The sequence below is a fragment of the Rhinolophus hipposideros genome (genome assembly GCF_964194185.1).
Source record: "Rhinolophus hipposideros genome assembly, chromosome: 12".
NCBI lineage: Eukaryota > Metazoa > Chordata > Mammalia > Chiroptera > Rhinolophidae > Rhinolophus > Rhinolophus hipposideros.
In genome coordinates this window covers 12129730-12155053 of record NC_138058.1, presented here as the reverse complement: position 1 = coordinate 12155053, position 25324 = coordinate 12129730, and the positions used below count along the sequence as shown (strand labels likewise).

Below are 25324 nucleotides of genomic sequence, written 5' to 3'. Positions count from 1 at the left end.
TGCAGATTTATACAACAATTAAATGTAGAAAAACACCAGAAGGCAAAGCTGTATGTGATCCAAACAGAGCACCCTTTCTTGGACCATAACAGAACCACATATTTTTAAAAGCTGAAGATATTAAGTTTACAGAAGTGCAAAACAACACTAAACAAAAATTCTTTATTTTTAAGAAAAAGGCATGTTTTCTCATTTTCTATTCTTGCATAAATTTTAATTCTTTCCAGTGGAACCAAAACCTCCTGAACCCCTTTTAGTGTCATCTAAAACTTGAACTTCCTCTATTTCAGGATAAAAAATCCATTCACAAATGAGCTGCGCAATTCGGTCACCCTTTTGGACTTCAAACTTTTCTTTGCCAAAGTTAAACAGTACAACACCAATATTTCCTCTGTAATCTTCATCTATGACACCAGCTCCTACATCTATGAAGTGTTCTGTAGCCAATCCAGAACGTGGAGCTACTCTTGCATAGCACCCAGAAGGAAGAGCTGTTTGAATGTCGGTTTTCACAAGGATTTTCTCCATAGGTGGTACTGTGTAATCATAGGCACTGTACAGGTCACAGCCTGCGGCCCACGTAGACCCCTTGGTTGGGGCAGTGGTGTGGCTCTGAGAGCCGGACAAAGCAGAGCCGTATGCACCCTCTTCCACAGGGCGTGGCCACTTGCTGGGGGAAAAAACAGGGGCCTTAGCACCGCGACATCCTCGGTTAAGTTGTGAGCGATGGCTAGCGGAGGGAGCGTCCTCAGCTGCGCTGCTCCCAGCTGTAAGGGCCTGGGCCAATGTGATGATGTGGGTGTGGTCTCTCTATTTGTACATGATCTCCACTTCCTGCTGGCAGAACTCCTTGACAGTCCGCCCACCCTCGATGAAGTGTTTGAAGAACAGCTCTCACAAGGCAGGTGGCCTGAGGTGAGCAATCACAGATAGACCACCAGGTAGTTCCAGGTCTACCAGCAGGTCAGCTACTGTGGTCTGCTTCTCCACCTGTTCAATCTGGTCTGTAAAAGGACTGCAGAAATCCTCAGCTGTGAACTCAGGAAGCCCTGGGACACCAGGTCCTCTTGTCTCTTGGCAGACACAGCCCTGAACCACTAAAATTCCTTGCTGACATCCAGCACCACCTCCAAGTAAGAGAACCCAAAAGCTCGAGAGCAGCAGTTCCCATCAGGCTTGGCTGTGCCGATATACCCATGTGAGTCCTTTCTGTGGAGGTCCTCCATCTTCTACTGGTGGATGTCATCCTCGGCACACTCCATGTACAGGACGTAAGAGCTCCAGCAGCTCTGAGACCAGAGGCTTCTGCACAGCCATCTGCAGCTAACTGTGACCCTGCTGAGCCATGACAGCTCCTTCACGGCCAGTTAACACTGTCGGAATCACTGCCCAACAGCAGCTCCTGCCTCTGCTGCTGAGGTTCCGCCACTGCCATGTTTAAACAGCACTGCACTCCCAACTTGTGAAAAGAACTACAGAATTTACAAAATTATTAAAGCCCACAATGAGATATCGCTGCCCGCCCACTGGAGGTCAAAATGAAAAAGACTAAAAACACCAAATGGAAGCAAGACTGTGGAGCAACCAGAACATTTATACATGGCTAGTAGGATAAAATGGTGCAACCACTTTAGAAATCTGTTCAGCGGTTTCATTCAAGTTAAATATACATCTACCTTATGATCCAGATTTTCCAGTCTTGGTAATATTTCCAAGAGGAATGAAAACACATTGCCTACAAAAAGCCTTGAGCACAGATATTGCTAGCATCTTTATTCATAATAGACAAAAAAACTGGAAACAGTCCGGGAGTCTATCAAAAGAATGGATAAACAAACTGTGTGATACATTCATACAATGGTATACTAAGGAGTGATACAGAGGAACAAACTACTGATACACTCGACATTATAATGAGCAAAATAAGCCTTACACAAATGAGTACATACTATACAAAGCCACTGAATGAAGTTCTAAAATAGGTAAAATTAATTTATGGTAATAGAAATCAGATCAACAATTACTTCTTACAGGGAATAACTGGGAAGGTACATGAGGAACTTTCCAGGGTAATGGAAATGTTCTATATCTAGCTGTAGGTTACATGAGTATAGGTATTTGTCAAAGCTGATCATACTGTACACTTAAAGGACCTGTGCATTATGTTACTGTATGTAATTTATACCTCAAAATAAAAAATTCTTAGGAAAAAAATAACAAATGGAGCCCATCCAAGGGATGATTGCAGTTTTGATAGAAAAGTAACAATGAAGGCCTGTGGAATCTCAGAACACAATGAATAATAAAGCTGTTACTAAGCTTAAGTTCCTGTGATTTGTATTACTATGCCTAAAACACTGCTGAAATATTTTGTTTTGTTTTTGCAAATAAAAGCATATTTGAAATGTTAGAGATATTTCTCTGTAAAAGAATTATTATGGTGAATCCTTTCACACCAAAAAGAATGTTTGCTAAACGAAATAAAAAGATTAAAACAACAAAAAGAAAATTTCCTCTTTTCCCAATGGAGAAATATTCAATAATATCATACCTTGTAAGTTTTTGAAACTGGTACTTTTTCTTGTTTTAAACTTTTCATTTCGTGAGCAACATGGGAAGTTCCTTTCAATTTCTGTATTGTCATAAACTCAAACTTCCTCTGTAACAGTACAGATACATGAATTAAAGAACAATTACATTAAAAGTGAGAAAAATCCAAAGGCAATAATTTTAAAATTCACTTTTGTCAAAAGAGGAGAACAGACAATTTACCTGCAAATTATCTAAACGAGCTTGAACTCTTTTAGCCTGAATCTCCATCTTCCTGTTTTCTTCACTTATTTCATTTAACTAAAGTAGAAAAACGTTAGATATTTCAATATAATCATTAAGCTGATTTCATACCAAAAGTTCCCCAGGTAACTTACTATCTTATCTAGTCTGCATAACCAAGCAATGTAACAAAACAGAAATAGCATTCATGATGAAACATCACGGATAAAAAACACCATTTGCCCCTAAAACATTAATAGTATATAAGTTTATTTCATTCTATGAAAAAATTTTTTAAGTCTCCTAACATCTTACAAGTATGCGTTTTAATGGGAAATGTCTTTTATTTGAAATTTTTGTTGAACTATAATAATGTATGTACAGAAAAGTATACAAATCATTAAGTATGCAATGTAATGAATTATTGGGATTGGATTAAATATATATATTAATTTGGGAAAAACTGACATTACCATATTGAGTCTTTCCACTCATGAACATAAGAAAGCCTTCAGTTTATTTAGGTCTTCTTTAATTTCTTTTAATAATATTTTGTACTTTTCAGTATACATGTTTTACACATCTTTCTTTAGATTTATTCCTGGAAGGCTAAGGTTTTTTGATGCTATTACCTAACGGTATCTTTCAATAAATAATATTTACTATTTATTATTATATAGAAATACAGTTGATTTTTGTATATTGCACTTATATCCAAAGGTTCTCCTAAAATTGTTTAATTCTAATAACTTGTCTGTATACTTGTTTGGAGACCTATGTATACATAGGTGCATAATCATGTCATCTGTGGGTAATTCTTACTTCTTCCTTTCCAATCCTCACTTTCTATTTTTTTCCCCCTTATTTCACTGACTAGGACTTTCAGTATAATGTTCAATAGGAATAGTAACAGTATGCACCTTTATTTTGTTCTGATCTCAGAGAGAAAATATTTCAATAACTTGCATTAAGTATGAATTTAGGGTTGGATTGTGTTTTTAGATACTCTAATACTTCAGAATTAAGAAGCTCTCTTCTATTACTAGTAATTATCATGAGTTGGTGCTGAATTTTGTATCAATAGAAATTATAATGATTTTTCTCCTTTTATCAGATAATGCATTAATTTTCAAGTGATAAACCATCTTTGTATTCTTGAACTAAATCCACTTATTTGTACATATTATCTTTCTCATGTATTGCTGGATTCAATTTGCTAATATTCAAAAATTCTGTATTTATATTCACAAGAGACTGGTTTGCATTTTTTTTTCTAGCACTGTTCTTGACAGCTTTAGTTTCAAGGTTATTCTAGGCTCTTACAACAAGAGGAGTTTGTCTCTCTTTTCTATTTATGTTTAAGGTACATGATATTTCATCTTTAAAAGTCAGACATGAGTCTTATTGTTCTTTCATTGAAAGTGTCTTTATTTTTCTCTGACCACTTTTAAGATTTTATCTGTATCCAAAGTTTTCAGCTGTCTTAAAACAGCATGCCTATGTAAGGTTTTCCTCAATATTTATCCTACTTAGGCTTAACATAATTTCTTAAATTTGTGGATTGGTATCTTTCAGCAGTTTTAGAAAATTCTTGGCCATAATCTCTTCACATATTATGCTTTTGCCCTATTATAATCTTTTTGGAATTCCCACGTCAAACTTTTAAACTAAAGTTCCACATCTAATAAGACTTTATTTATAAAAATAGGCAGTAGTCAGGTCGGATTTGGCCCACAGACCATAGTTTGCCAACATCTGGCATGATGAATATTATATTTGAAATTGCTAAATAAAAAGCTAAATTATTTCTGTGACTCACATAGTAATTTATGATAGCACTGGATATAAATTTGCTTTAGATATAAATTTGCTTTAGATATAAATTTGCTTCAGTAGTAGTAGTAGTAGTAGTAGTAGTAGTAGTAGTAGTAGTTTACCATTAAGTTTTGCCAAGCTGAAGAGACAAGGATTTTCTATTCTTTTTCCACTTGATCTTTTCATTTCAAGACTTTTCATAAAACTAACAATTCACTAACCCTGTCCTCTGCTGTGTCTCATCTGCTGTTAAAACCATTTATTGAAGATTTGAAAATCAATTATTGTAGTTTTCATTTTTAGAATTTCAATTTAATTCCCTTATAGATTCTAATTGTCTAACGAAATTCTCAATTTTTTCTACTTTCTTGAACATATTAATCATCATTTTAAAGTCATTTCCTATTCGCTCCAATATCTGGATGACCTATACGTATGTTCATATTGTCTGGGTTTTTTTTCTCTTCGTATTTAGTCGTACAATTCTCTTTTAATGCTTATTAATCTTTGTTTAGAATGACAGAAAAAATTACACTTTATACATGTATTTTCTTTCAGAGTGGGCTCATCCTTTCCTCTATTAGGTATTTAAAACGGGTACTGATCACCTTAATCTGATCAGGAAATAAGATCAGTGAAAGACAGGCTTCAGTTTGAGGAGGGTTCTATCTACCTCTAACTCACCGCCTCTTAGGGTACAACCCTTTGCTGCTTTCAACTGTGAGCCTGGACTGTTCATTTGGGACTCTTTCCCATTGATGAATCTTAAACATTAATCCTTGTCTCCTCAGCTTGGCAAAACTTAATGGGAAACAACTGCTACTGCTACTGCTACTGCAAATTTATTTATATCCAGTGCTTTCATAAATTACTATGTGAGTCACAGAAATAATTTAGATTTTTATTTAGCAATTTCAAATAACATATCATTCATCATGCCAGATGTTGGCAAACTATGGCCTGTGGGCCAAATCCGACCTGACTACTGCCTGTTTTTTATAAATAAAGTCTTATTGGAACACAGCTATGCTCATTCACTTACTTACTGCTATAGCTACTTTTTCACTGTGATGACAGAGTTGAGTCATTGTGACAGAGACTATATGGCCCACAGAGTCCAACATATTTACTATCTGGTTCTTAACAGAAAATGTTTGTTGACCCTTGATCTACGCTAAACCAACCAACCATAAAAAAAGCATTTTGCCACTTGGTACCCAAGTGTTTCTCCCAAGCTCTTTCAGTTTGGGCACACCAGGCCATAAATCCAACTATCAATACGTTCAATCACTTAATAATGCACATACCCACTCCAATCGCCACAAGCTCACGTGAGCACATGTAAAATTGTTGAGGATTATATAAACCTAAGAGATAGGAATGGGCAATGACATACCTATGCTGGCAATTAAAGAAACCCTTCTTTTTTTGAGTGCTAGACTGAAACTGTGATTGGGAAAAAGTAATATCTCTAGGGATAAAGCAAGCTTCCAGACAACAGTAAATCAAGGTCATATTCCAATTGTGGAAGGCAATAAATGAACTCAGGGAAGCCAACAAATTAGATGAAGTGAGAAACAGGGTACCTAGTTATCACTGCAAAGGAGAAAGGTTGTAACAAGTAGTGACTACAGGAAATCAAGAACAAAAACAGAAAAAAACACACAGCCTAGCTAAGAAATTCCAGGAGACAAATTATCTCTAAAAATCTGAGCTTAGTTACATTTTAGAATCCAAGTTTTCTAGCCTAATGCTTTAATTTTTAAAGTGACGGGGTTTACCTGCATTTCCACTCATTTACTTCACCTTCCCACACAAATACACACATAATCATTCTCCTGTCCCCTTCAACATATTCCTTCACTTTCATATTTTTCAGTTAAACATTGACAAGGTAAAAAAAAGATAAAACTCACAAAAATATTTGTTATGCAACTTTAGTATTATTAACTACTGACCTAAATTATACTACTTATATAAATAGATAATTAGTGAAATATGATACTGGTCTATACTTATGAGACTATAAGCAACTTGAAGGCTTCCTTCTAGTACAGTGTCCAGCATATAACAGATACTCAGAAAATAAATGAATGTTAAACAAGCAGTCGTGTAACAGCAGTTAAAAGTTCCCAGGTTATCAGGTTTTTTTCTTTTGCTCGTTTTTAAATCTAGTAATTGCTTTTATATTTTAAAAAATTTCATATTGCCAAACTTCTCAGCTGGTTGCCAGAATAGATATTAATAAATCAACAGCTTAAGAATACTTTATATTTAGAAGTATTTTATAATAAAGTTAACAAAGTTAATCAAAATTTTCTGTAGCAGTAGTTCTAGTTTTAAGACTGACTTATACTTTGTTAAATATAATACACAGTTCTAGGAATGTCTTATAATCTAATATACATTAAAATAGATCTTACCTGTTTTTTTAAGTTATCATTCAATTCTTTCAATGCATCAAAAGAGGACCTTAGTCTCTTGCTTTCTTTATTTTTTTCCTTAAGAACTTCAGTTAAGTGCTCAACTTCTGTACTATGTTGCTAGGAGGGAAAAAACAATCTGATCTAAAAATTAGGTAAGGATTCCATGTCACTAATGCTACTGAAGATGAAATAGAAATTGGAACTCCTTGAATCAAAAAGACTTTAACCAGTGTATTTAAGCATATGTGACTAATATTGCAAATAATATTAATAATACTAATAATTTAAAACTGTATAATCAAAGTAATAACACAGCATTAAAACCATTTGTTTCATACCTATTAAAACATATTATACTTAAGCAGCAATAAGGTTTCTGATCAGAAAAATCTACCACAGAAACTCAGTGAAATAATTTCTATTTGACATCATGGAATGATAAAACAAAGAAGGATTTCTGATCCTTTTCAAGAGACTAGTTATTCATAGCTTTATAGATTAAAATTTAAGGTTTAAGTTACCCTTGAAGAGTAGAAGAAATAGTCCATAGACAGAACAAATAAAATTTTTGTTCTCATAAAGTAGCTAAAATTGTTTTGCATCTCAAAAATTTAAATACATAATAAAATTTCTCTGAGCCCTAAACTATGACTCTACTTAATCAGTTTTATGAATGATTCACATTAATTTCCCCTCTAATTACATTTAAATGAGATAGCATGTTTTCAATATAAAGTGTGAATACTTATAGTTTCTTTCACCTTTTACTCTCAATTTATTCGTAATATATTAAAACAAGCAAGTTTATATAGGAAATCTGAAAATTGAGTTAATTGCCTTCTTCCAAATAATCATACAGGTACCGTTAAAATAAAGCAGTTATCTTTAAATTTAATAAGAATAGCAGACGGACAAATCTAAAAAGAAAAAAAAAATCAACAATAAAGCTAGGACAGAGATCTCTGAGAATCCAGGCATTTCTTCTTTTAAAATCCTGTTTAAAAATCCAATCTGGAAAAATTAGCTTTATGTAATTTTATTATTACATGATTATTTAATAACTTAGGATATAGTTACAAATGCTTTACACTTACTTTAAAAATAAGGTTAATATTCTCAGTCCAAACTTTCCTACATCCAAAAGATATTAAAAACATACGAGTTCCATTTGCAGTATAGCAAGATAAGCCCACTACAACCTACTTCTCTTACTGATTACAACTGAAAACCAGAGACAAAACACAAAAACTGTGAAAAGTAAACAAAAGCAGGGAATTGTAGAAAGAAGTGAAAACTTGAAGAAGCATCTTCAAGGGAGTAAGTTTCCTGGTTTCATTTTTTTCCCCCTTTTCTCTATCAGGCTTGCTCTAATCACGAGAAGTGCAGTATCAGTACAGGCTGCTAAAACTCTGAAAGAAACTGCCTTTCTGACCAGGGAAACCAAGAAAAGGGGCCTCTGTGAGCCAAAGAATGTGGGGAGAATCTCAGAGAAGCGACACTCAAAAAAAGGATCCTTTCACTCTGGTGTGTATGAACCTGTACAAACTTGGATTACCTCGATCTGTCTAGGCACAGCACAGAACAAAAATTTCGGAACAAAGGTGAAGAGATCTGAGCTCAGTTTAAAAATGTCACCCCAGTCTCAGATTAGCCCCCTACCCCCAATGCTAAAAGCATGGAAAAGACCACAGCTGGATAGCAAAGGCTTTAAGAACTGAACTAAGATTTAAACCATCTCAGTCTCAGACTAACCCTAGTGGCACATGGACAAGTCAACTCCAAAGCAACAAAGGTGTTGAAAACTGAACTGAGACTGGGTCACTGCCCACAGAAGGTGAGGAGGAACTTCAGCCTAAACTGAACCAGGCTGACTGCTTAAAAAAATAAATAAAAGCAACCTCCTCCAGAGGATTATAACAGGATCCAGAATCTATACAACATATTATATAAAAGGTCTCAGATATAATCCAAGTCACTGGACATACAAAGAACCAGAAAAATGTGACTAAGTCTCTAGAAAAACGCCAATCCTTAAATGATCCAGATGTTAGATTTTTAACTAAGTTGCATGAGGTAAGTATAAATGAATGCAAATGGAAAGAAATTCTCATGAGAAAAATCAAAAATAGCTTTAAAAAGAACATAATTGGACATTTTAGAACTTTTTAGAACTCTATCATAACAGAAATTTAAAAATCACTAGATGAGCTCAATAAAAACATGGAAATGAAAGAAGAGACAGTAAATTTAAAGACAAATAGACATTATAACATCTGAAGAACATAGAAGAAAAAACTGACAAGAAGGGAACAGAGCCTCAGAAATCTGTGCAGTCATAGTAAAAGGCCTAACATGAGTTACTGAAAGCAATTGGAACAGAAAAAGTATTTCAAGAAATATTAATTGAAAACCTCCCAAATTTGGTGAAAGACACAAATTTGCAAATTCAAAATGTTCAGTGAATTTCAAACAGGATAAACAAAGAAAAGCATGCAGAGATATAGCATAATTGAACTGTTGCTGAAAACCAAACAACGAAAAATCATGTAATGATTCTATTTACATGACATTCTGGGAAGACAGAACAGAGACAGAAAATCAGTGGCTGCTAGGGGTTGAGGACACGGGACAGGAATAACTATAAAGGAGCAAAACAAAACATTCGGAGTGCTGGAATTATTGTCTTGATTATGGTAATGTTGCAAGACTACCCATTTTTCAAAAAAACAATGAATTTTACTCTATGTGAGTTATAAATATAGTAACGTATCTTTTGATATGAAACCAAGGATACAATACCACTTATATAACATTCTTGACCCAAATAATTAATCTGAATATAATCTTAGGAAACAATCAGGCAAATCTAGAATATGACATACTCTAGAATATGATATACTCATACTGTTGGCCTGGAGTCTTCAAAGAAAAGTCACACAAAAAACAAAAATGGTAAAGCTGACTATTCTCGATTCGAAGAAACCAAAAAGATATAAAAACCAAATACAATGCATGAATTCTCTCTAGTTTCTTGATCAGAAAATAAAACAAAAAAGCAATAAAAGACATTTCAGAGACCAATTGGGAAAGTGAAGATGGACTGTTTATTGTCAAAATATCTAATTAGTATTAATTTCCTAATATGATAATATTATTCTTAGGGGACATGTACTCCTAAAAATAAGTATTCATAATACTAAGGAAGTATTTATGGATACTGCCTCATGATTTTTGCAAGTTACTTTCAAATGGTCCAGGAATATATGTGTGAATGGGGAAGGTGAGGAGAAGAAATGAAGCAAATGTGGCAAAATACTTATAACTAGTGAATCTAAATTAAGAGGAAAAAGAGAAACTCTAATATCATGCTATATATAGTTACCTCCTTTATAATCTGAAATCTTGTAAGAACCTCTTCTTCGACACCTTTAATTTTACTCAAGGCAGTTTCATGTCTGAACAGCAGCTGTTCTCTTTCAACTAAAAAATGTTCTCGCTTTTGAAGTTCTTCAGCAAATTCCTGTTGTGCTGTAGTTTCACACTGCATCAACATATGAGTTAAGTGTTTTTAAAAAGTGCATTCACAAATTACATTTTTATTTACTAAAATTGTAGCTTAATCAAATGTTTTTTAGGACTACATGGGTACCAAGTAAAACCTGGATTACAGTAATAGCTTGACTAGCACAGCAGGGAAACTTACACAGAAATACTATCTTGCTGCAAAATGACATGATAGTGTAGTGAGATTCTACTATGTTAACCCAAGAGAATTTGGGGTCCAAAATGGATTAGTACTATACAGAATTAATCCCCTATCCAGCTTAAATTCCACGCATGCTCCACTTGAATGTAACAGTCCACTCTTTTACCTATACTCTCCACTCCCTTACCTTCTGGTCTTTCTATCACCTTGGGCTGAAAGACCCCAACCCTGCACTAAAGCACTAACCACCTTCCCTGCCCCAAAGTTATACTGCTAAATACCACTAAAGAAAAAACACACACCAAGGAAAGTACCACCATTTTGAACTCATGGTCTCTAACTTCTACTGGGTTCTAATGCAGTCCAGAAATCTTTTTATATTTTCATGGTTGGCTCCCTCTTTCCTATTCTCCATAGTGTCTATTTCAAACCTTCTCTATTCTACTTTAAACACATCACCTCCTATGCTATTCTGTGCGGAGAGCCTCATCTCTAACTTCACAGGGAAAATCAAGACAGCAGAAGGAAATATCAATCCCTTGCCCTGAAGACACACACATTTCTCCTTCCTTCCCTATTACAAAGGTAGACTCAGGGTCGCACTGCCTTCTGCCTTCTTATGGAGACTGCTATGCTGACTATCCCTCTAATATTTTCAATCTCTTCCATTTCATCTGATATGAAATCTCTTGACCCTGCCCTTTTATCTCTTCCACTTCACAAACTTCTTTAAAACTTTGTCTACATTTGCTGAACCCTCTTCTTTACCTCCCTATCACTCCTCAGTTTATTTTAATCTGGCATAAGCTCATGTCCCCCTATTGAAATGTTTACCTATTACAAAATCTGAAAGTCACTTTTCGGTCCTATTTACTGAGTTTCTCAGCAGCAACTTGTACTATTATCCCTTTCTTCCAACTTAAAATACTCTCTTTCACTGGTTTCCATGACACCACATTCTCCCGATTTTGCACCTCTCTCTGCAGGCGCTGCTTCCTCTACTGCCCTTTAACGACTAATGTTCCTCAGGACTGGGCTGAAGCCACTTCCTGTCTCGTACTTCACATTCTCTCTGCTTGGATCCATCCACTCAATGGCAAAAATTACCATGTATGTGCTAATTGCTCCCGACCTACCACTACTCAGCTCTTTCTCCCAAGCTCCAAATTCAAGTCCAAACTGCCTATTTAACATCTCCACCTATATTCTTTCATTAGCAAAAAATAAACATGTTCAGAACTGAATTCAATTAGCCATCAAGGAAATGCAAAAGAAAAACCACAATGATCAGCAATAAAAAAGAAGGAAATCCTGCCACCTGCAACAACATGGATGGACCTAGAGGGTATTATGCTGAGTGAAATAAGTCAGACAGAGAAAGACAAACACCACATGATTTCACCAACACTTGGAATTTTTTTAAAAATCAAAACAAACAAAACAAAATTACATTCATAGAAACAAAGAATAAACTGATGTTTGGCAGGGTGGGCGGGTAGAGAGATGGGTTAAAAAGGTGAAGGGGAAAATAGTCAATCATAGTGTGGTAACTTTGCACAGTGACAAACACCAGACTTAATGTAGTAAGCACACCGTAAGTTATTAGGTTGGTGCAAAAGTAATTGCGGTTTTTCCAATTATTTTTAACCTTTTAAATCACAATTACTTTTTTTACTTTTTAAGGAGGGCGCAGCTCACAGTGGCCCATGCGGGGATCGAACCAGAAACCTTGGTGTTATTAGCACCACGCTCTAACCAGCTGAGCTAATTGGCCACCCCCTGAACCACAATTATGTTTGCACCGACCTAATACATAAATGTTGAATCAGTATGTTGTACACCTGAAACTAATATAACATTGTATACCAACTACACTTTAATAAAAAAAAACAATCCACAATGAGATAGCACTTCACACCCACTACAATGCCTAGAATCAAAAAGACAAAACAGCAAGTATTGTCAAGGACAAACTGGAATCCTCATACACTGCTGGTGAGAACGTAAAATGGTGCAATCACTTTGGAGAACAGCCTGGCAGTTCCTCAAAAAGTTAAACACAGAGCTATCATATGACCCAGCAACTCCACTCCTAATTATATACTCAAGAGCGATGAAAGCATATGTCCACACAAAACTTAAACACAAATGTTCAGAGCAGCAATACTCATAATAGCCAAAAAGTAGAAAGGGCCCAAATGTCCAACAATTGATGAATGGATAAAGAAAATGTGGTCTATCCCTATAATGGCGTATTATTCAGCAATAAAAAGAAATAAAGTACGGATACATGCTGCAACATGAACCTTGAAAATACCACATTAAGTAAGCCAGTCACTTCATACATACTAAGTATGTTAGCTTTCCATTTATATGAAAAGTCCAGAATAGGCAACTCTACAGACACAAAGTAGATTAGTGGTTGCATAGGACTGAGGGAAACTGGGGTGGAAATGAGGAGCGCTATCTCATGGGTAGTTTCTTTCGGAATAATGAAAATATCCTAAAATTGGCTGTGGTGACGATAGTGTAACTTTTTGCATATACTAAAAATAATTGAATTGTACACTTCAAAAAAATTAAAGAGGCCCTTCCAACATGTGAGAACACAGCAAAAAGGTGAAGTAAGATGTGGGCTCTCACCAGATACTGAATCTGCCAGAGCCCTGACTTTGGACTTCCCAGACTCCAGAACTATTGGATGTGTGCTCACTGTTTCTTTTAGTGTTTGGCAGACTACTGTGAAGGTACATCGCCTCTTCCCATTTTCTGAGATGGATCAGCACTCACTAGGCTTTCTTCTTTCTTCTGATTATCAGATGCATAAGCTTTCTGTATGGGACCAGGCCTCCATTTTGGGAACCCAGCAAGACATCTGCCTTTACCTGCTCAGTTCCAGAAGTTCCTGAGGCAGATGTACAAAGCCTTGAAAGAGATGGATTCTAACACAATCATTGAAAGAGTCCCCACAATTGGTCAACTGTTGGCAAACAATTGCTGGAATCCCTTATCTTAGCATATGATGAAAGCCAAAAAAATTCTAACATGGTGCCCATGTTATTTGATTAACAAAGAACCACAGAATTCTGGAGACTTGAAACTTAACTCCTATACACAGGGTTGTTATCTCACATGCTTTCAGCATTTGATATAAAAGATGTTGGTCTTTTTACTCAAGGTCTTGGGTATGCACCCTCAGATGACTATCCTGGTTTGCTTTAAAAATACGGTTTTATCATTAGTGTCTGAACTCAGAATCATCTTAATGGATTTAATATTCAAAGGCAGAAGTGCAAACTAAGCATCAGTGAGATACCATCAGATTACGGGGAAAAGAGAACTTCAGGATGTTGCTGATAGAAACATAATAAATAGGCACAACCACTGTGTAAAACAATTTGGTAGCACCTTGCTACTATTTCTTCTGATAAGTTATGGATACTTAAACTTTATAAAGGATAGATTCCATCTTGTTTTACATTTATATAGAAATAAAGTAATGGTGGTTTATTTACAAGCTGGAATACTTTTATAGGAGTTAAAATGAAGGAACTAGACTGACATTTTTCCAAATACATAAATATCAAAAATATAATAATGAAGTTACAAAAATATTTCTATAGTTATGTCACTACTTATGTAAAATTTTTAAATACTGAAAAAATTACATACATATGAATACATAAAAATGATAAAACATGACAGAAAGGATTTACACTAATTTCAGGGGAGTAGTTAATCCTGGGAAGGGGAAGAGGAAATGGGATAAGAAGGGCATTTCAATTGTAACTGAAACATTTTATTTCTTTAAAAATATCAAATAGCTGTATATGGAGCCTGAAACAAAAGAAGAGAAATGAAGCTATGATAAGGAATGAGGTTTTTATTATTCCTGGGCTGTTTTGTTTGTTGTGACTTTGTATGTCTCTTAGGTCAGCAGTTGGCCAAGTATCTAAGTATTCACGGCAGTAAGCTCTTTTACTAACATTGACATTATAGCAGGTGTTGCCTTCTGTGTGTCTGAAACCTAAATCTTATGTTATCTAAATAATCTAAGGTTTCCTAAGATAGGTAAATTTTATCAACTAGTTTGCTATGTTCCTTGAATATCGTTAATAAATGCCATTCTAGTTTCAGTGATATTTCTAAAATAACCAATACTTAAACTTGTTTTGTAATATAAAAACTTCACTGTTAAATCATGTCCCCTGAAACATGATAGTTAGATATTGTAAACAGTTCTCTTCTCCCCACACACATAAGTACCACCAATAAAATTGTCTTTATCTAAAAAAAAAAAAAAAAAAAAAAATATCAAATAGCAATATAAATGCATTGCAAACCATGAACAACGGGTACACAGTTGATGTTCTAATAATTCTGTTTTTGTCATAAGTATTTTATAAATTAAACTTTTAAAAACTAAAATAGTATTACCAAGTAAAACAAGGACAATGGAAAAGACATTTATATAAAGTCCTCTTTCCTCAAAAAAAAAGTTATGAATTAAAAAAAGAAAAAAAAACAGAATTAAATCTCTCCTCCTCCAGTTTTGTTCCTTCTCTCTGGAAAAGCAGCATCATTTATCTAATAAGCCAAAAAAGTAAACCTGCATTTTGCTCTTGACTAAAACCTTAGTGCACACTTCCCACATTGAAACAATCTCCAAGATCTAGTAATCCAATCTCCTAGATATGTTTGGAATTCATCTACTTATCTCTATTCCTAAGGCCGTCACCCTAATACAGGACACCATCAGACTACCACCATGTCTTCACAGTCTACCCTCTCTCTAGATCTCAACTACTGGTGACAACTTTATCTATATGTAAATGACAAAGTTAGACATCCATTTAAGAACTATGTTTGGACTGCCAGGCTGATATATTTAACTACTTACATTATATCTCCATTTAACCCTCAAATCTAATCGATTCCAAACTAAAATCACAGTCTTTCTCCCTAAATCGATTCTTTCTCCAAGTTGTACAAACCAAAAATGTGGGAATCATCTTAAAACACCTTATTCTCCCTATACCACATCCAATTCATTATACCAAGTCTGGTCAATTTTATCCCCCAAAGAAATCTCTGATTCATTTCCATTTCTCTGCTACCACCCCAGACCATTATCTCTTGCCTGTTCTACTGCAGTAAAATATAATATCTGGTCTCCCAACTTCCACACCTGCCCCCATCCAATCCATTTATTTAAATACACAATAAATTATGCAATTCCCTGCTTTAAAAATCCTTAGAGTTATCTCCTGCATTTTCCTCGAATGAATATGTTATCATGCTTCAGGGGCTTCTCATCTAGAATGTTTCAGTGTAGCATGTACCATTTTGACTAGACTAACCTCTACTTATCCTTCAGGGTTTAACTTAATGTTACTTTCTCAGAAAAACCTTACCCGAACTCTCAATCTACCCCAATGAGGTGTTCATATTGTAGCAATAATATTTACTTAAATTTGTAAAATTGGGGTGACAGGATGGCTCAGTTGGTTAGAGCGTGAGCTCTGAACAACAGGGTTGCCAGTTCGCTTCCCACATGGGCCAGTGAGCTGTGCCCTCCACAATTAGATTGAAGACAAGAAGCTGCAGCTGAGCTTCCGGTGGGGCAGCCAGATGGCTCAGTTAGTTAGAGCGCAAGCTCTCAACAACAAGGTTGCCAGGTTCAATTCCCGCATGGGACGGTGGGCTGTGCCCTCTGCAACTAAAGATTGAAAACGGCGACTGGACTTGGAGCTGAGCTGCACCCTCCACAATTACATTGAAGGACAATGACTTAGAGCTGATGGGCCCTGGAGAAACACAGTGTACCCCAATATTCCCCAATAAAATTTTTTTTTAAAATGTGTAAAATTACAATTATATAGGTATTCACCTTTAACTTCTAATAAGCTATGCCTGACAAGGACCATACATATTTTATTTACTTCTATATACTCAACACTGAGCATGCAAATGCCTATAACAGGTGTTTAAATTTTGTTGGATGAATGAAATCACACTGTCTGACAAAAACGTACATACTTAATGATAACTGACACAATAGAAGACCACAAAGTGATTTTAGAATCATATTAAACTACAGATTAATTAAACCAGATTAATCCCTTGCACATCATTTTTTAAATTAAATGTTTGCTGTAGATGATAGATATATCCTCACAACCCTCCTCCATTTTTATCCCATAAAGTATGAGCAAAGGAATCTTCCTAATGCACTATTTTCTATTTTGTCACTCTTTTGCTTAAAAACCTATAATGGTTTTCACTATTAAAAACCTGTAATGGTTTTCAGCCCGAGTTTTCACAATTTTCTTCCCCAGGCAGGTTAATAAATTCACAATCTGACAAATCACTCCTTTCTAAAAACCTCTCGCCTCCCATTCCTGTACCTAGAATGCCCTTCCCACTCCTCTCCTCTTTAAATTCTACCTCAGTCAAGTACCAAGCTAAGTCTCTTTGTGAACTTTTCCCCAGTGATTTTTTTAGGCCAAAATAATCTTTTCCTTAAATGCTATGGTGTGTATAATCTGAATTATCTAGACAAAACGAGATAAATTTATTTCATGTGTATAGAAATATTTAAAAATTTATTTCACGTGTATAGACATATAACATATTTCCAACTAGAATTTCAAACGGAAATTATGTTTTACATATACTTCGTTCCCTTCTGTACTCCCACCTAGTGGACACTTGATAAATACATGAATTATATCCTTTAGAAACAAAACACCCCGAAGAAGACAGATAAAGGCCAATGTTCTGAACTGAATTTTGGTGAGAGTTGACAAGAGAACTTCTTACATATAGGTATCCAAAACAATGAATCTAGAACACCTACTTCAAAAAGTATACTCTACCAGCAGATTTTATTTCTTAAGCAATGGTGGAATGGGATTGGAATAAACATAAAAACACAGGACAATCTGAATCTAAAAAATACACCTACACATAAATACACCACTGTTTATATTTTTCTCTCAGCCATACATTTTTCCCTGCAATAGCTCCAACAAATTGTGTTTGTTCCCTTCCAACCATGTCTTAACACACTCATCGGAAATAATCAAAATGAAATACCTTGTAGTATTCAAATTTTGTAAATGTTTAGTGCTTAGAAAATAAATATTTCCGAATTCTCCATCCAGTATTTAGTTCTTACCTGTAGTTTCTGATGTATTTGAAGCAATTCATCATATATCCGATTAATCTGATGTGGACATAAATTCTGCTTGTTTGATGTTTTAGATGTTGGAAAGCTGACACGTTTCAAAGGAGAGTCGCTTGAATCACTACAACATTCAGTCCAATTTCTTGAATTTGAAGCCAAATTAGTTGGCTGGGCAACTGCTAAGAAAATAAAATTTTAATTATAAACTTTATTAATATACAATTTTAAATATTCTCAGATAAAGTAATCTTCAGGAACAGTTACTTTAAACATGATTTATAGTATTGTTAAAAAGTTTCAAGAAATATATGCAAAGAGAAAGAATGATATAGCAAAGGTGGTAAAATGTTAACATTTAGAAAATTTGGATGAAGGCCATTGAATTCTTTATGCTCTTTTTATAACTTTTCTGTAAGTCTGAAATTATTTCTTTTTTTTTTTAATTTTTTTTATTGGCCTTACTAGATATAGGGTCTCTTGCTGAAATTATTTCAAAATAGATTATTTTAAAGTGCATGAAAACACTCGTATTAACTGTCTAGGCCAAAAAATGTAGTTGCCTCAGAAACACCTAATCACATTCTCCCCTCTCCCCTAAACCAAATTAACCACTAACCCAAATATAGCATTAATCATTGCTTCACTTTAATTTTTACTACTTATGTAAAAAAACAAAAAAAGCCTTGTCTTTTTGCCCGTTTTTAACATTAGATCATATCTGTAATTATATAATCATGCAATGATGTAATTTCTATAACCTTCTCCTTTAAATAATATGTTATTTGTGAATGGTAGAATTAGGTTCACAAATCCTCACTGCTTTATCTTACGTTATATTTGTATATGCCAGGAGAAGAGATGCACAGAGGCTATCAATGGGGCAACAGCGCTCTCAGTGCTGCAGCCAAGAGGAGGAGGATACCATCTCTGCTTCTTTCTTTGAAATCCTAACAAAACTATGATATACAGCCAGGTACATAGAGATTAACTACTAGTTCAGTGCCTAGCACTTAAGGAAGCCATTCCTTAATTACTGTATTTTGCTGTGTATAATGTGCACTTTTTTGCCCAATTTTGTGAGGGAAAAATAAGGATGCACATTATACACAGGTAGTACTAATTCCATATCTATATAAATGTTTTTTAATTCTTTTATTTATGCTTATGAGTTAGAAGTGTAACTAGAAATCAGTAACTATATCGGTTTGCAAAATAATACCCTGGAATACGATAATCGGTTTTATTGAACTTATGACATTTGCAACAAGGAAGAGTACTTAAGGCTTCTATGATGCGTAAACATCGTAAATTCATTACCGATACATAAAATTTCTTGTACTTTGTGTCTGTTCTTGTGTTTGGCAGTTATTTGTTCCATAAAATTTCTTGCACCATAATATGTTAAAAAATAAATGCTAAAATTCCTTTATAATACAAAAAACAAGTACCTAAATGTAAACAAACAAAACTCTGAATGAAAAAATTAAAAGGAAAGATTTTTCCCTGAAAGTTTGGGCCAAAAACATGGGTGCACATTAGACACAGGAGCACATTACACATGGCAAAATACAGTAACCTGGAGTATTTTCTTAAAATATTAAAGGATTAGTTAAATACTACCACAATCTTTAACTCACTTCCTAACAAAAACTGACATGAAAAAGAACCAGAGAAATTTTAAAAAGTACTCAGTTGATTAACTTATTTTGGTAAGTTCTGAGAGTTTATGAATACACTGGAAAATAATGTTTATTTTTTCTCCTTTAAATAACAAGCACAGTAACTATACAAAGAAATATAGACACCTGAAGAGCAGTGTTATTACTATGGGGTAAGCTTTGTGTGTTCTACTTCACAAAGTTACTATTTAAATGATATTCTAAAGTGAATATTTCTTTTACCTTTTTTTATTTCTTTAAAAGACTGCTTGGTTATTTTGGAGCTATTAACTCTATGATCATTCTCAATTAACTCTTCCGTTTCCCGTTGCTTCAAATCTCGAAAAGAATCCTGTTCATCATCTAGGCTTTAAAAAAAAATTTCTATCACAGCCTTCTGGAAATTTACAATAGCATTTTTAAAAGATAAAACTGCTTTTCAACTAGTAACAGCATCACAGTTGAGAGAAAAGTAACAAGTAAACATTTTTTAAAATTCAAAAGTAAAAATGTAAGAAGTAATAGTCATTGATCCCGAAAACTCACAAGTATCTTCCTGCATATACAAATGAGCTTAATTTAAAACTACATATACCTGTGAATGCTCTAAAACTGCCAAACTCTTTTTGAATCCTAATACTTTTGTGAGGTAAAAATAACAGGTATTGTTCTCTATAACTTTAGTTTAACGTGAGGAAACTGAACCCTAAATCATTTAAGTAACTGAGAGGTGACATAACTAGAAAAAGGTGGAGCAGAACTAGAATCCCAGGTATTCTCTCCAGAAAGATGACCTCAAAGTTAAAATTTCTCAAGCAGTGCTGTTCAAAAAGAATATATTGCAAGCCACATAAGATAATTAAAATTTTCTAGTAGCCACATTAAAAACATAAAAAGACATGAAATTTTAATCATATAATTCAGTATATCTAAAAGATTACCACATTGACAGGTAAAACATATAAAAAAGTATTAAGATATTTTACATTCTTTAATCCATCTTTGAAATCTGGTGTGTATTATACACTTACAACATACCTCAGTTCAGACAAGCCCTATTTCAAGTATTCAACAGCCACATGTGGCTACTGTGCTAGACAGTGCTCTAATTCTAGATTACATCATAACTAGGGATTGTGGAAAAAACTCCAATGTTATAAAAACTTTCATAGTCCAAAAGCTTCAAATTATAATTTGAAATTGTACCCAGATCATTCATTTATAGAAACAAAAATTTATTAACGGGGTGGGGGGTGGGAGATGAGGGTAAGGGGGATCAAATATATGGTGACGGAAGGAGAACTGACTCTGGATGGTGAATGCACAATGGGATTTATAGATGATGTGATACAGAATTGTACACCTGAAATCTATGTAATTTCACTAACAATTGTTACCCCAATAAATTTAAAAAAATAAAAATAAAAATTAAAATTAAAAAAAAAAAATTTATGAAACTATCAGAGGAAATAATTTCCATGAATTCCTAATTATCTTAAAGCAATTTTCACTTTCCTTGCTCTATATTCAATCTACCTCATGTCCAAATCTTGAATCCAGATCAACTAGGTTACTTTTTGAATGCCAAACAGTAATAACAACAATGATGACAATAATAGCATGTTTGAATGCTTTTCTACATACCAAACACTGTTCTAAGTACCTTATATAGATTAATCCCCTTAAGTAAAGAATGAAGCATTTACATAAAAAAAGAATTCAAGCTCCCAAATATCACCTTAGCTTCCACTGGTTTTATACTTGGTTTACCCAGGGGAAAATTTCTATAAAACTGCTAATCCCTTACAGCGCACAGTAACTTATATATTTCATAGTTACCATCTTCCCAGACCAACTTCTTCAATCTCTCTCAACTACCTACAATTCATAGCTTACCACACTACTAGACACACACTATTCAGAAGGCTCCAAACTGCTTATACTTCCTGCCAGAGAAAAACAAACACAAATACATAAATAGTCCACCCCTTCTTAGTTTTCTGAGCGACTGAGGGGATTTGGGGTACTTTACCAGTTCCCATTTAAGTGCTTGAATGAACTACAAAGAGGTGTAGTGGAATGCTTTCTTTCATCAGAATAACAACTTAATGGGTAAACAACTTTATCTCCAGATGAGTAGAAAACCAAATCATCTGTTAACAAAAAAGAAAATGGCAGAGATTACTAAAATCAGATATTAATGATCTCATTCTAGGCTCCTAAAGATAAGATAGCAAAATTACTTAAATGTTATTTCTTATGTTTCCCAAATGCAAACTTCCAGAAAAACAGGCATCATATCTTACATTATACTATAGCACTTTACTGATTACAAAATGCTCTTTCATCCATTACCTTCTTTGATGTGAGCAACCCTGCGAAGTAAGCAGAATATGTGCTTTTAACTTTAGTCTAATGGTTAGGAACCTAAGAACCAGAAAAGTTGTGTAAATTTTTCCAAGTAACACAACTAGCAAGTGGAAAGGCTAAACATTAACGTTTTATTTTTTAATTTTACACATTTTAAACATTAAACATTTGTTTAATAAACCATTAGCCTTACCTAAATTCAGTGAAAAAAAAAGAGCTTCTCTGATAAACTACTCAGAAATATTTTTAAAAGTATGCACCGTTTTCTAACATTCATTTTTACGCCTTAGGAATTTAATGAACTATACTTTTTAATTACATTTTGGAAGGCTGGAAATTTTAGGGCAAGTTTCAAAACTGAAATACAATTTTAATTTAAAATGTTTTTAAGATACTAGACTCAGTAATAACGAAATTTTTTTTTTAACTAAACAAATGTTTCAGAAGAATGTCACAAGATTTCAAAATGAAATAAGCTTGGGAAAAAAATGAAATTCCCTAATTCACCAACTAATGAACTTTCATTTTTGGGGGGAAGGGGATCAAACCATTTTATTGAGAGCCTTGGGGGCGGGGAGTTGGGGAGGAAAGGGAGAGGGAGGCGTGTGTCAAAGGACTGGGGAGACAATGAGATCTGATATCTTCAGCCAGCTGAGATCTCTCCAGCTTCAGGGCTGCCGACTCTGATGAACTTTTAAAGATATTAACTGTTTCTGCTGCAATCATCTCAAAGTTCAATGATTATACTCACTAATAAAGACATGCTCAAGAAGTATCAACAAATCAAAACATTAATGGTTAATTAACTACACGTTAGTTTACCACATAATGTTCCAACACACCCAATCCCACAGTATAATTATCAAGTACATTTTTATTTGATAAATTCCTCCAGTCCAATAATTATTATCCTAATAACTCAGAAAAGTTTGTGCCTGAAAAATAGCAATTAGTTTTCTTTACCCAATATACTGCCTAATTTTTTATATATCTTAAAGGCAAAAATACTGTAATTAAAACACCAAAAAATTCACTTTCATTTTTAAAGGCATCTTACACATTCACCCCAAAAATGATTACCACACTGAAAAAAGCTTGGTATCGCAAGATATCTGGCAATAGCTTTAAGTCTGAAAACTTTTAAAAACTCTTTTCTCAAATTAAATTTGTTAAAACCCCAAGTATACAAAATTATTGGCCTACCTGAGTAGGTTGGAGATCTTCTCTTACATTTAGCCTGATCAAAGTTTGAAAAATCATACTAAAAAGAAAAATGATGACATTTAATGTGTATACTAAGAATTAACTTACAGTCTCAAAACAGTTCCCTACCAATTAGGTATTAATTACAAAGGTTAGACTTGTAATTAAACCAGTGGAGAAATCCAGTAGGCACCACCTTAACCAAGTGATCAAACATCGGCAATAATGGGGCAAAGCAACATCCTGTGTCTCCTCATGGAGAGCAAACCACACATCATTCATGTACCATTCTTGCCAAAAATGCAAAACAAATATCTAACCATGAGGTATAAGCATCAGACAAACCCAAACTGAGTAACACTCTAATAAACCTGTTCCAGATTAAAGGCAACAAACGAGAAAAACCAAATGCAATACTTATTCTTAGACTGGATGTGCACCAGGAAAAAAAAAATTTTTTTTTAAAGGACCCTGTTGAGATAAACAGTGAAATTTGAATATGAATTATACATTGCATAGTAGTATTGTATCAGTGGTAAGCTTCCTGAATTAGTTACTCGGGTCAGGTAAGAGCATGGCCTTATTTCTAGGAAACCACACGTTGGTATTTATATTTGGGAGTCAAGATTCATGATGCCTGCAAATCACCCTCAAATAGTTGGGGTGGGGGGCGTGTATATATGGAAAGGGAGTTAAAGAGAACGGAGGGTGGGAGGGAGACGGGGGGAGAGAAGAGAGGGAGGGAGAGCCAGGGCGCGCGAGCGCGCAAAATGTGGCAAAATGGTAACAAGTGACGAATCCAAGCGAAGGGTACAAAAGAGTATTATTCTGGCAACTTTTTTAAAGAAACCAAATTAAAAGAAATTAAATTTTTTCAACTCCATTCAAGTCACTAAATAAAAAAAGTTCAAAAAGACATTCAACCACGTCATACCACGTTTTGTATAACTTAAACCTTCAAAAGTTTATGGTGAAGCACTTTTTCTGATACAAAACTTGTTTATCCCACATATGTGACATCTGTCTGCCAAGCGTTTCCACATCTGCGGCCATAAACTATTTTCCCCCTCCAGCTAAGTTTTGGTAAACTCGTTTTTCCCCGGACGTCTCTCGCCGAGTCTTCCGCACCTCGGCCCGACGCCCCGGCCGAGCGGGCTGAGAGCTACCTCACACGAGCAGGAGGCAGCCGCGGGCCCCGGGACCGGGCCGGGGAGGAAGGGCGAGGCCTCACCTCCGCGGGGCAGCAGCCACTTAGTCCGTAGCGGCTTTTCAGACGCTCCACTACGAAATCCTGCCCAGGAGGCTTGACTAGCCTCGGCTCCATCTCGCTGAGGACACCGTTGTCTCCCCGGGAACAGCGTTCAAACCCGCGGCGGGACGCGCAGGGGCGGAACTCGTGCACCGGAAGTGCGTGCGACGTATAACACGGTCCCGCCCTCCGTGGGCGGGGTCGTTGAGATGACAGCCTGAAGAGTCCTCTTTTTGTGTGTTAAAACCGTCCTGGCGTTACATGTTTTTCCTGCCGAATGATTTAATAATTACTAGTGTGCTGTTTGGACTGGTAAATGGCGTTTAACCTTTGCAGTGTCTTTCTGCTAGTTCAGTTTTCCTCCGCCGTGTCCACGGCACCGAAAAGGACGACCGTCCACACCAGGTGGCACCTTAGCAGGTGTGGCGTGGCCCCTCACTCGGAGGGGACTTCAGCTGCGACCTCGGGACTCCATGGCTCTGGGAGGAAGTCACCACGTTCCCTGTTAACCCGTGCATCTCGCATGTACGTGGGAATGCACACACGGTTATGTCCATAGACGAGGGGGTCACCAGAATGGTCCAAACCTGACTGGTAGGAACCCCCACCCTTGCCTGGAATGTCATGACATATTTAGTGTGCGTTTGGACATAATCGGGGTGGCCTTTGCTAGCTATAACATTAAAGGAGGGAAAAATCAAGAATATATCGTACTGCAAAGCATAGCAATTGCAAAAAGAATTATCTCCTCACTCCCTGCCATTGGCTTGTTTCCTATGTAGCACAAGAGGATATTAAAAAGCAGTATGTAAGATTCCCGAGAGCATCTACTTTTTTGTTTAACAGCTTTCCCCAGTGCCGAGAACAGTGTCTGCCATTTAGTAGGTGCTCAATATTTATTGGCATGGTACATCAATCTAAATCCTACATTAAACA

General features: G+C 35.3%; 1 protein-coding gene and 1 pseudogene across 4 annotated transcripts in view; both read right to left on the bottom strand.

Annotated features, from left to right (window-relative positions):
• CCDC138 (coiled-coil domain containing 138) overlaps positions 1–24558 on the bottom strand; it is a 73240-nt gene extending 48682 nt beyond the window's left edge. The window contains exons 1-9 of one of the 3 annotated variants that reach the window (XM_081068748.1): positions 24371–24558; positions 23140–23197; positions 21599–21719; positions 19810–19934; positions 17900–18087; positions 10396–10554; positions 7011–7130; positions 2773–2850; positions 2552–2659 (exon numbers count right to left, since the gene is read on the bottom strand). In XM_081068748.1, coding sequence (XP_080924874.1) covers positions 2552–2659; positions 2773–2850; positions 7011–7130; positions 10396–10554; positions 17900–18087; positions 19810–19934; positions 21599–21719; positions 23140–23197; positions 24371–24463 — 1050 coding nt within the window. In that variant the 5' untranslated portion in view covers positions 24464–24558. The remainder of the gene's footprint in view (positions 1–2551; positions 2660–2772; positions 2851–7010; positions 7131–10395; positions 10555–17899; positions 18088–19809; positions 19935–21598; positions 21720–23139; positions 23198–24370) is intronic. The other 2 variants (XM_081068749.1, XM_081068750.1) reach the window with 2 other exon arrangements.
• LOC308505716 (deoxyuridine 5'-triphosphate nucleotidohydrolase-like) lies at positions 214–1435 on the bottom strand (annotated as a pseudogene). The gene is made up of 2 exons: positions 1387–1435; positions 214–910 (listed from the first exon to the last, which is right to left on the bottom strand). The product of its transcript is annotated as a deoxyuridine 5'-triphosphate nucleotidohydrolase-like (transcript).
• Positions 24559–25324: the final 766 nt, after the last annotated feature.